The sequence below is a fragment of the Antrostomus carolinensis genome, unplaced genomic scaffold (genome assembly GCF_000700745.2).
Source record: "Antrostomus carolinensis isolate BGI_N321 unplaced genomic scaffold, ASM70074v2 scaffold6334, whole genome shotgun sequence".
NCBI classification, from domain to species: domain Eukaryota; kingdom Metazoa; phylum Chordata; class Aves; order Caprimulgiformes; family Caprimulgidae; genus Antrostomus; species Antrostomus carolinensis.
In genome coordinates, this window is record NW_010310041.1 from 16,510 (window position 1) to 28,938 (window position 12,429).

The 12,429-nt window shown below is 48.8% G+C and overlaps 1 protein-coding gene across 1 annotated transcript in view; it reads left to right on the top strand.

Annotated features, from left to right (window-relative positions):
• The window catches only part of CHRDL2 (chordin like 2), a gene marked incomplete at its 5' end in the record, with an annotated part of 20,418 nt that overhangs the window by 5,933 nt on the left and 2,056 nt on the right, over positions 1-12,429 (top strand). Inside the window, 5 exon segments of the mRNA XM_010166277.2 lie at positions 1,095-1,162; positions 2,329-2,497; positions 3,394-3,588; positions 6,615-6,797; positions 11,864-11,956. Of these exon segments, the coding sequence (XP_010164579.2) occupies positions 1,095-1,162; positions 2,329-2,497; positions 3,394-3,588; positions 6,615-6,797; positions 11,864-11,956 (708 nt within the window).

Here is a 12,429-nt window from a genome sequence, read left to right on the forward strand (position 1 = left end):
GGATGAGCTTTAAGGTCCCTTCCAATCCTAACCATTCTATGATTCTATGATTCTGTGACATAGACAATGCCACCAGCTGGCAGGAGCCATTTCAAACCACCTTAGCAGGATTTTGGAAGCCTGTGCTGCAAGTCAGGCCACTTGCTACGTCTTGGCTGCACCAGGAAACAAAAGATGAGGGGCTCAGTTTTTATCTTGCATGCTTTATCTCCCACACCTAGCTGTGTCCTGCCTCCCTGCAGCCCACACGCTGGCCAGAGCTGAGCTCTTTGGTGCATCATGCAAGAGATGTGACCCATATGGAGGGCAAAGTCCTCCAGACCACTCATCCATCAGGATGGAGATGGTTGTATGGACCATGTAAAGATCATGCATGCTGTTGCTCCAGGGAAATTTCCAGGACAGTCAGGGAAAACTCCCCTTCCATCCCAGTAGAGTATGGCTGAGTTTCACTCCCACAGCTCTCCATGGGGGAGAAACTCTTGAATGTGCTTCTATTTCTTCTGTTCAAACCTGAGAGAATGAGGAGAGAAACAAACTCCATGTCTCCAGGTGAGACAGACTCAAGAATGAATGGGCAGCAAGCTCCCACCTTGCTGACAATGAAGTCACAGCATAAAATAACTCTTTAATATGAGAAATATTTATGAAACCAGAAGGCCATGGTGGTCTCCTGGCCATCAACACAGAATAACCTCCTCCAAACTCTCCAATTTGTGTTCCTCTCTCCTGTTTTTATTTGGTGCAGCTGAGGCATGACATTGACTCAGTGAAAAACGTCTTTGGATTTCTTTTTAATGCCACATCATTCCCATCACCTCCTACTCTATCTCTGGGGTGTTTTCATGCCACCTAACTTCAGAAGCTACAAGGCCATGTCTTTCTTGGAGCCCAGCTCTTGTTAATAGTCAGTGGGGAGAAAAGTGGTTTTGGGGTATGGCTCCAATTTGCTTTGGGTAATGGGAATTGCATATTCGAAGCTCTTCCCTCTCCAGACCTCAGAGGTGGGTCAGTACCCTGAAGATAGGTGCTTTCAGTCAAAGAGAGAGCAAATCCTCATCCAACCCTGCAGCATTTCACAGGACAATGGTTTTTTTTCCTTGCAGATGGCTCGTATGAGAAGTCCACAGAAGAGGAACCCCTGCAGTTAAACAGAGGTGTTGTACGTGACCTTTGCATTTTAAAACTCAGTTGATTGCTTCTAGCACAGCCCCATTCAACAGCTCAAAGAAAACCATCTGCCCTTGGCCATAGTCTTCTACAAAGAAATGACCCACAGCAGCTCTAGGAGGGTAGTCAGTTCCTTGGACAGCAGAACCACATACACTTAGTTTGCAGATGAATTGTGTCTTGGAATTGACTCTAGGTGAGGGCTATCAGCAGAGGTTGAGACCTCAAACCACCAGGGAAATACTCTTGTCCTCTTTCTCTGAAGTATCTCTGATGTCTTTGGAAGAGCAAAAGACCTGTGGGAACTGGAAATCTTGGGCAATTTCTCTTCCTTTTTGGTTAAAACAGCTGAGGAACAGAGACAGAGCAGACTCAGAGGTGACCAACAGCCAGGTGTGACCCTTACCCATAAAACCACATGGCCCAAATCTCTCTTTGGGGTCTTTTGCTTCAGGAGCTGCTGTCTCCTCTCCACTCTGGGCTCAAAGGTGTCCTTGCCTGCTCATAGCTCCTAGAGAGCAGCCAGCACTGGAACTGGCCACCAGTGTGCTTTCCCCAGGCTGTTTGTAAGGAAAAAGTGACTCCTTGGCTGCCAAGGGTTGATTCACGATGACATTTCGGAGCTGGGCAGCCCATGCCATGTCTGTGGAATTAGGTCACTTACAGTTCCTGGCTCTGCCCTTTTCCATACTGCTGGGTGAACCGCCAGCGTTGTACCTCCACCACCTATAAAATCTCCAAAACAGACACAAGGGGACCCTTTGTGCTACATGTCTTCTCCTGGCAGTTTGCTCTTGGAAGCCCAGGATGTTCCTAGGATGGGATTTCAGTCCTGCTGGCTGGCAACCCCACACCAAACTTCTTGGTGTCCACCAGGTGAGAAGACAGGAGGATATGGCCTGTCCTCAACTCTTGATCCTGTTTGAGTCACATGGATGCCAGTCTTTGGTTTCCCATCAGGCATCTAGAAAAGACCAGCCCATTTTCTTGCCTATGTTAGTGATATAGGACCTCAGATGCTTCTCTGAGGGCATTAGGTTGAGTGTGGGAAAGTGGAAGGTGTGCAGGACACTGCGTGGCTTTTTCCAGCGTGCTTTGGAATGAGAACAACCCAACTGCCAGGATCTGAGTCTCCTTCTCCTCTCTGACTACTCACAGAGGCACTCACAAGACCAGTGCTTGGGAGAAGCGATGGGCAGGAAGCCACTCGGAGCCACCGCATCCACTGTTCTCAGTTCTTCCTTAGAATTCATTCCCAGGAGCTTCAAACCCAAAGGAGGAGGTGGAACCACCGTGAAGATCGTTTTGAAAGAGAAGCACAAGAAAGGTAAGGGATGGAGGGACCAGGCAGTCTGTATGTGGCCTAAGGTGACTTCTCCAGGACTTTGAATTCTCCAGGAAATTTGTTTCAGCAGCAGGTTTCCATCACCAAGTCTCACTTCCCACTTCTCCACAGCCAACCTCACCCAGCTATCTCAGCCCTGGTCACCAACAGCCTCTTGGCTTCATGAATCTACCATTTTCTGAAAAAGGTTGTCAGAAGATTGGTCCTTGGGGTGTTCTGGTGATCTGAGACCTGAAAAGGGAGGTGCTCAGCTTGAAGACCTCACATGGTCCTTCCAGGATAGAGCTGCAGAAGGACAGGATGTTCCTCCTTGCACTTACCCACCATGTGATCTTTCTCCTGGAGGAAAGAGTAGGAAAGTGAGATGAGGAGGCAACCCCATGGAGCCAGATGGGGAAAAACAGGTCCCTTCTCCTCTTGGGAGCTGTCCCACCACTGTGTCTCCAGAAGGGCTCTTTCCAATCCTTGAAGGTGAAGCCCTGGAGGAAATTTTGGGACTTCCAAAAATGTTCATGGAGGAGTCAGCAGGTGGCACCCTTCACTGTGCTTCATGCCTGTGACAGCCTGGGAGAGACCCTGGGCTTGCAGAGCCTTGGAGGCAGGTGAGGTCTTGCCCATACTTAACCACTCATCCCCACCAGGTTGGTTGACCCCAGCAGCTTCCATCTCTTGGAACCTGGTCCCCCTACCCCATGGCACCTCCTGGGTGGCGTGGTTGTAATATCCCAGTGTTCAGTGCTGCTGGAGGACTATGCTCTTCCAGACAGCAGGGCCACCGGTTTCTGAGGTGGTGAAATGTGTTGAGCTCCACCCAACACTGGGAGCACAAAGGGGAGGAAGATTTCTTTCTACTGGCAACTCTTCTCTCTCTTCTCCAGCTTGTGTTTACAACGGGAAGACCTACTCCCACGGAGAAGTGTGGCATCCTGTCTTCCGACTCTACGGCCTCCTGCCCTGCATCCTCTGCACTTGCAGGGATGGTGTCCAAGATTGCCAGAAGATCACATGCCCCAAGGAGTATCCATGTGATTATCCAGAGAAAGTAGATGGGAAATGCTGTAAAATATGTCCAGGTAGGTGAGATCCCACCTGCTCCTGCAGTTGCCTTCCAGTTCCTTCCTTTAACCTCGGTTTGAAGCTCCAGGCAGACAGATGTGTAGGAGTTCACATCACTGGTGACTAAAAAAAAACAGCAGGGCAAGCACTGATGTGAGGGTTGACCTGTCTTGAAGGGCAGCAGGACTGACCCCAGGTGAGGATGCTGCACTGATCCCAAAAGGTTGCATCTGTTGGGTGAGTGTAGTCTGGAGAAAGATGCCCAAGGAGGGATGTGCTAAGAGTCTTCAGAGTCTTCAGTCTGTTGTCCAGATCTCCAGCTGGGACAAGAAGTCATAGCGTTAAATTGTGGCAGCTGGAATGTAGGTCTGAAATCAGGAGGACACTTTCTGGGTGCAGGGTTTTCTGTGGCACTCATGGGGTTTGTTTTTAATTTGAGTTGAGGTCCCCATCCCTGGAAGGAGAGGGTTAGGCACACAACTCTTGGGGTGGGCTGGTGCTGAGGCTGGGACATGGTGGAGAGGACCTCTTGTTTTGTAATGTTCAATGGCTTTTGGGTCTCTCAGCTGCTTCTTAGTCTTTGGAAAGCTGTTTACCTTAAACCACAGACCTGGCAAAGATGTCACAGGGCATGAGATCTTCTCCTGTTCCCACTGGAGAATGTTTTCTAGGTTATACCTCTTGGTGCTGTCATTCAGCGGTAGATGTTTACACGAGGGACCACCCACTGCTTCCTTAGAGAGACTAAAGACACCGGAGTTTCTCTGAACCTGCAGCAGTTTCTGGGTGATCTCCTCTGATGTGCACCTTCAAGGTGGTTTCGTTGAGTGGTCTCACCAGGGAGAACAAGCGAGGAGCGTTGCCGTATTTAAGAACGGGGACAAACAGGCTGCAAAATAATTTCAGCCAGGAGTTTCAAGCTTTTCCAGCCTCTGAGCAGGAAGGTTCTGGGATGGCCTCCCCAGAGGAGCAAAGAGCAGAAGCTCAGCTTGTTTTAATAAGGTTTCTGAGATGTTTATGAGCAGGATTTATGATGTGGTGCCTGGTGGGAATGGGATGTGATGACTGAACAGAACCCTTCCAGTCTTTCATTCCCATTATAGCGGGTCTTTCTGGTTTAAAGACTACAACTTTCTCTGCTGGGATCTCTTGTCTGCTGTTCAGTCTTCATTTATTTCCAGTTAAACACTCTGACCCAGCCAAAATGATTTTCTTCTTGCTTTCCAGTACTTGGAGATAGCAATCACACACGTGTTGCTCAGCCAAGTTACATGCTTGTCCTCTACTCCACTGCACTGAGGTTTCACCCATCTTCTTTTTCCAGGCAGTTGCCATGACTGTCGTCTTCCTTCTTTGTACCCAGTAGCTTGGAGAGCAATGCTGAGTGATTTCTGTTTGCAGCAGGGATCTCCATCCAAGGGGAACTGCAGCAATGCATTGGTCAGATGAGGAGACCATCACGGCTGCTAGTGGCCAGGACCCTTGGGTCACCACTCCTGCTCCCCAATGCCATTGAGTAGCTCCAGCATGAAGTTCTGAGGTTGTTGTACTTGTGTGAACATGTGGTTCCTTCCCTACCATGAAGGTGGGGGCTACCTCAATCCATGCAAAGAGCAACCACCCTGGTGTGGATGAAGTTTGATGGTCTGGGATGGATGTTTCCTTACACGTAGAACATGTGGTTCCTTCCCTACCATGAAGGTGGGGGCTACCTCAATCCATACTCATCCACACCACCCTGGTGTGGATGAAGTTTGATGGTCTGGGATGGATGTTTCCTTACATGCAGAACATGTGGTTCCTTCCCTACCATGAAGGTGGGGGCTACCTCAATCCATACTCATCCACACCACGCTGGAGTGGGTGAAGTTTGATGATCTGGGATGGATGTTTCCTTACACGCAGGAGTGAGGGTGGTGGGCTGTGATCTTCCCCCTTCTCACCACGCTGATTTTCCAGAGCTGAATGTTTTCCTTCCCATTGTTGAAAAAAAACCCAACCTTGTGCTTTTCATCCCTTTAAATTGAGATTTCCATCCCCTCACCGAGACGAGTAGCTCAGGACCTCCCCAGAAAGCACAGAGGAGAGAGCAGAATCAGCCCTAAAATAACTGTCCTCCTAAAATAAACCCCACGTGTCTATTTATAGCCCAAACTTTCTTTCGAGTAGTGTAAAAAAACTTGCAGCGTCCAAAACGACAGGGAGAACAAGGCTAAATTCAGCAGAGCTGGGTTCTTCTGCGTTCCAAGGACCACAACCAAAGGCAATAAATCTCCTTCCAAAACCATGAGGGATTCTTAATTACTCCAGATATATTAAAAAAAAAATATTAAAATTAATAGTTCTCCTTTACCAAGGATGTTGAAAAAGTCACGTAGGGTCCCACCAGTGCCCCTGGGGTGGGTCTCTCCATTGTTGTACCCCACGTGAGGAGGGGGGCTTGGGGTTGGGGCTGAGCCCACCCGTGGGGTTGAGCTGGGCATGTTGCCTAGGTGCTGGCTCCCATGCTGTGGGCTCATCCCTTTGCTTCTCCAATGTTGCTCCTCAGGGATGGCAGTGGGAATGAGATGGGAAGTGGGGAATCCAACTTGGGCTTTGTAGTGATGATGGCACCAATGTTCCTGCAGCAGGTATGGGGAATCCAGGTGGAGAAAAAATCCCCCTTCCCCAGCTCTGCTGGCACAGAGGCTGCCAAAATCAAGGGGAATGGAAAATATGGAGGTGGGGAGGTCTACAGATCCTTTATCAACATCTCCCTTTGCTGCCCACCTTGGCGCCAGGGACCAGACCCTGGAAACCAAGGTGTGCCACATGGCATCAGACCCAATGAGATGCCTTTCCCTCAACTTGGGTGCTGAGATCATAGAATCATAGACTGGTTTGGGTTGGAAGGGACCTTAAAGCTCATCCAGTCCCAACTCCCCTGCCATCAGCAGGGACACCTTCCACTAGACCAGGTTGCTCAAAGCCTCATCCAAGAGATGACCTCCTCCAAGCTCCTTCCTGTCCCTATTTAATGAATTCTGTCCTTATTTTTGCCCAGAAACCAGAGTCAAACCCACTGATGAAATAGTCACCACCCGATGTGGCAAGAACCCCAACCGCGTCCTGGTCTACATGTTTGTGCCACCGAGCTCAGAGACTTCCAAGGAGATCCTCAGGACGATCGCCATCGAGAAGGAACCTGCAGAAGAGGTGGAAATCTACAACTGGAAGCTGATTAAAGGTGAGTACTGTAACGAAACCAGCCAGCAATGGAGAAGGTGTGTGTGGAAACCTGGTGCTTGCCAAGCTTTGTTCAACTTTTCAGACTTTTTTCTACTGGTGCTCCAGACCTTGTATGATGACTCAAAACCTGCTGACAGCAGGTTGGCTTTTCTAACTCCCCATCTCGAACTCTTTTGCTGCAGTTACCTGCAGACCAGGGACTGGAAACCGTTTTTGGTCCCAATGTGCCCTACCATGAGCTACAACACCATCCAGAGGCACAGCCGATGGGCCACAGGGTTCTGCTTCTCCAAATCTGCCCATTTCTGTGCCAAATGCACGTGGAAAACAGACCAAAAAAATGTTCTGGTCACTCCATATTTTTGCTTTTGTTCTTTTTTGACCCTGGTCCACCCAAAGCTTGCAGAGCTGCTGCAAAGGTGCACAGGGTGGGGATGAAATGCCTCCAGCTCACATTTTGGATGGGTGGATTTGGATGGTTCTGTTGGTGTGTCCTTCAGAAGTCAAAACACAGCAAATACACCATCAAATGACACCAATCTCTTCCTCTGTCCCCATACATTTTATTTTGCAACACTCTTATGGACAAGAGGAACCTATCTCTACTAGAGACACTTGGTCCAGTAGATAGTTGTGTGGTGTTTCTCCTGGGCCTGGGAAAGTATCTCGGTGCCCCAACCCCAAGTCTTTGTTGGTCCTACTCTACCCCTTGCAGAAACTTCTGCCTTGAGCTCTTGAGGTTGGTTGGACTCTACCTATGGACAGCACAACCCTCAGCCCATGTAGCTGGGTGTCTTCTGGACATGTGTAGGTAGATATTCTGGTCTCTTGGGTATGTTCACATCTCACCTCTCTCCCTAAGGAGACCTCAGCCCTCAGGGTGGGCACATGTGGATGGTAACCGGAGAAATTAACTCCAGAGATGAAGCCATGGCTGTCACCATGTTTCCATCCTCCCCCTGCCATCCTCCATCCTCCACGGTGCCCCCATCCTCCCCCACCTCAGCAAAGCCTCCTTCACAATGGCACCTTGTAGCTGGAGGACAGCTCTGAGCCTGCACTGTCTGGGCCCCACCATTTCCTCTCTTCGCTCCTTGGCAGAGGTCGCCACCAAAACCTTCTCGCCACCTTCTGAGGCCAAAAGCTTCATGTCTGCACGGAGCTCTTGAGCCCTGCCAGCCAAGGACAGGGGAGGCCCTTGTCCCCGAGGCCAACACAGCTCTTTTGCTTGGCAGAGCAAAGTGTTACTACTGGGAAAGAGCATGAGCTCAGTCACATATGGATTCCACCTCTCCATGGTCCATCACTCTACCAACAGAGCAGTGTGTGTGGAGCAAAGAGGCTTCAAGTCACACCTGGAACTTGTCCACCTACCTTTGTATGGGCTTATGATACCTATGTGGCCTCATCTATTTCTGTGCTGGGATGGTTTCCTCCATGAGGCAGGAGTTGGGAGGAGAAACTGGTGCCAACACTCAGCCAAAAGCTTTAACCAGCTTGCTGTCGATGCACGACCAGCTCCCAGATGAGTTGCAGTGAAGGTCTTCCCCATGTTTTTAGGGATCTGAGCACCTCAGAAGATCTGAAATGTGACTTGCTGGTGTTTTAGAGCAGGAATTATCATGGGAAGTGAGGACAACAAAGGAACGGGCAGGATCAAAGAGGGACCAGCACAGTTTGGATGCTCTGTAGTTGACTTCAGCCCTTCACTCTGCCTTGCTGGAGGTCTGGGCTGTACTTGGGGGTATGGTCCCCCCCATGGACCTCCTTCCCACATTCACCCTGCCAGGCTGTTGATTAAACCTTGACCAAAATATTCCTTTCTATCCTGAAAACCTGCAGCTCTGGGACCTTCATGGTTCCCCAGTGTTTCATCATGCTGGTGTACCCTCACACCTGGGCAGGAGGGGACTTGCAGGAACTGGACTAGCCATCCTCATGCTCTTCTGGCATGTGCTTGAAGATCTCCTGCCATGGAGACTTGACAGCCCGTGTAATCTCTTCCAGTGACACAAATCCCTTCCTAATGGAAGACTTTTCCCAATGTGCAGCCTCCCTACAGCTCGAGCTCATGCCTTCCCATCCTCTCCACCACGTGTGTGAAGACCAGACTCCTTTCTCCTGCAGATGCCATCAGCTCCTGTCACGGTCCTCTCTTACATAGTTTAAGCAGTTGAGTTTTTTCAGTCTTTCCTTAATGTTAGAAATTTCTGGTCCTTTGGTCCTTCCCATAGCTCTGCTCTGGACTCTCTCTGTGTCTTTCTTGAAGTACAAAGCCCAAAAGGAGGTGCAGGGCTCTGGTCAAAGGTTGTGTCCTGCTGGGATGGGTCTCATATACTCATGTACATCCATGCTCCTATCTCTGTCCACCTGCTGAAGCTTTGCTTTGCAGATGATTTAGCAAGTTTTGAGACCAGGTTCTTGGATGAGGTTCACTTCACTGCCCAGTCCAGCATTATGTACCATGTTTAGAGAGTCATGTTGGTTCCTCACGCAGTCAGCAGAGAGAAGCAGTGAAGGTATGTCCTGTCCATCCATTTCAGGATGGGCAGAAGAGCTTTGCTGGAGAGTTTATCTCTCCAAATTAGGAAAGATTAATTGCTCCCTTGGAGATGGGGCTGGTCCTTAATTCATTCCTTGTGCTCTACTGGACTCTGCTTGTTTTCTGGTCCTGAGGCAGCGCCTGAAGTGTAGAATCATAGAATCATAGAATGGTTTGGGTTGGAAGGGACCTTTAGAAGTCACATATATTTCTTAGCTGGGTTCCTCACTATTCCCCATCCAACCATCCTTCCTCATCCATCCATCCTTCTCCATCTATCCTTCTCCAGTCATAACCTTTTGGGTCCTTTGGCTTTTCCTTCCCCACAAGTAGCATGGAAGGGAGAAGACATCAGCTTCATCTTGGTTTACCCTGAATCATAGAATCACAGAATAGTTTGGGTTGGAAGGGACCTTTCAAGGTCATCTAGTCCAACCCCCCTGCCAGCAGCAGGGACACCTTCCACTAGGCCAGGTTGCTCAAAGCCTCATTCAACCTGGCCTTCAACACTTCCAGGGAGGAGCAGCCACAGCTTCTCTGGCCAACCTGGGACACTGGCTCACCACCCCCCTCAGTGTAAAACATTTCTTCCTTCTCTCCAGTCTGATCTCTCCTCTTTTAGTTTAAAACCATCACCCCTTGTCCTGTCACTACAGACCCTACTCAAAAGTCTGTCCCCATCTTTCTTATCAGCCTCCTTTAAAGCACCAAGACAGGCGTTAAGCACCCAACAACCCCACCATAGAATCATAGAATGGTTTGGATTGGAAGGGACCTTAAAGCTCATCCAGTCCCACCCCCCCTGCCAGCAGCAGGGACACCTTCCACTAGACCAGGTTGCTCAAAGCCTCATCCAGCCTGACCACAAACACTTCCAGGGAGGAGCAGCCACAGCTTCCTTGGGCAACCTGTTCCAGTGTCTGACCACCCTCACAGTGAAGAACTTCTTCCTAATATCATCTCTCCCTCCGTCTCATTCTAAACTTCACACAGAACCATCCTGTCTGTTGGACAGGACCTGCTCACTGGAAAACCTTTTACCAGCTCCATCCTCTTTGGTGGACAGCGGACGCAATGGGTTATTCTTATCTACGCCACCTCGTGCTCTCCTTGTGCGTGCTGGAGCATCATCTGCATTCCTCCACTGCTCCCCAGCTCCTGGCACATGTCAGAAAAGACCATCCAAGGGGTCAAAGGTCTCATCCAACTCTCCGAGGGCTCTTGGGTGAACATTATCTAGGTCGGTTGATGAAAAGATGTTTAGCTCTTACGGCTCTTGTTTAAAATATCCTCTTGGTTACTAATGTACTGGAAAGTGCTTCATCAGGCACTTCACGAGGACTATCAGCACACCCTCCTGCTCCTTTCTAAATATAGCCCAGAAGGATTTATTGACCACTTGTTGCCTTTCTGACGTCATTAACAGTTTTATTATCTCCAGCCACTATCTTCTTTTGTTACTGGTAGGAACTTCTTTTCCTAACTCACTTTAAAGGACTTTATTAATAGTCCAAATAGCCACACATTTCTCCAAACATCTTCTAACTTCCCTGGATTCATTTTCCACAGTCCATAACATCTCGTTTCTATGGATTGCTCCCTGCTTCCCGTTCCTTACATTTTCTTTTTATGTGTAATTGCTGCTGGGAATCAAGGGAAAAAAAAAATCTCTTAACCAAATAAGGTGGGGGGGGGGACCATGTTGTCTCTGACATCTGCCTGCAAGGAGAAGCTGGACTCATGGAGAGCTTGGGTGAGAGGTGGAGAAGGATATGCCAGGCATACCTGCCTGGTTTGTCACACTTCACAGGCAAATATGAATATTGTAACCCTTAATCCCATGGAAAGGTCATTTCTTGTTGCTAAATGCAGGTTCTGGTTTTCTTGGGTCAAATGTCTGAGTCAGGCACCTCCACTAACGGGATGATGTTGGCACAGATAGAAATATCAACCTCTGTTGAGGTCATTCCTGGGTTGTTTGGGTTTTTGGGTTTTTTTTTTTTCTCTGTCCTGGAGGAATTTCAGAGCTGGGGGTAAAGGGATGGAAAACTTTGGTCCTTGGTTGCTTCCAGGAAAGGAAAACATCTGAGGATGGAGGAACCTCTGTGGTTGGGAAGATAGGTGGTCGAGAGTGAGCAGAGAAGATGAGGTTCCCATTGGTCTCACCTTTATTTCTCATGTGGTTTTGGGGGAGATCAGACCTCCTCCAGTGTGAGATGCTTTTCAGAGCAACAAAACCTTATTGCTTTCACCTGCTCCGTGGTGTTGCCCCTGCTGTGTTCTGATTTAACGAGCAGTTACTGTTTTCAAATGAGTTTTCTCCTGGTCCTTGGCCAGCTCTGGATTCACTCCCAAACTCCCACCAGGCTTTGGCAGCAGATCCCACACCAAACCAAGACCCTGAGACATCCAGTGCAACCTATATCCCTTTTTTTTGCATCTCAAGAAGTATAGATCCAAACCAGGCTGAACCTTAAATTGAGCATCTCAAGAGTCTGATGCCTCCTGTTTTCCTTTTGCAGGGATATTTCATCTGATCCAGACCAAGAAGATCAGCAAACAGGAATTCAAGCAAGAAGCACAGAACTTCAGGCTGATCACCAGGACGAATGAAGGTAGGGGGAGAAAAAAAAGTCCCATTTCCTTGCTTCTCCTGCAGATCCTGCCCCAAATAACCCCGTGTTTTGCTGCATAAATCTCAGCATGGCGTGAGGAACTTGACCCATAAGGAGAAGACTTGTGCAAATCTAGTGGAGTCAGGGTTGGTTGACCTGTCTTCACACACACACACATATGCAACCCTCCTGGTTAGCAGTCACATTTTCACTTTATGGTATCAGAAAGGGCAGCCAGCTTTCTAAAAGTGGCTGCAGGCTTGTGAAATCCAAAGGCTTTGTCTTTCCAAAACCCGTAAAAAACTGTTTGATTTTTTTATATTTAATCCATCTGGAGTTACAGGGGGGGGGGTGTGGGGGGGGGGGGGGGGGGGGGAAGAAAAAAAAAAAGTGATGTGAGGGTTTTTGAAAAAAAATCAACTCTTGAAATATTTGTAAAGAATCATTCTTGGATGGGTGTAAATGTTAGAAAA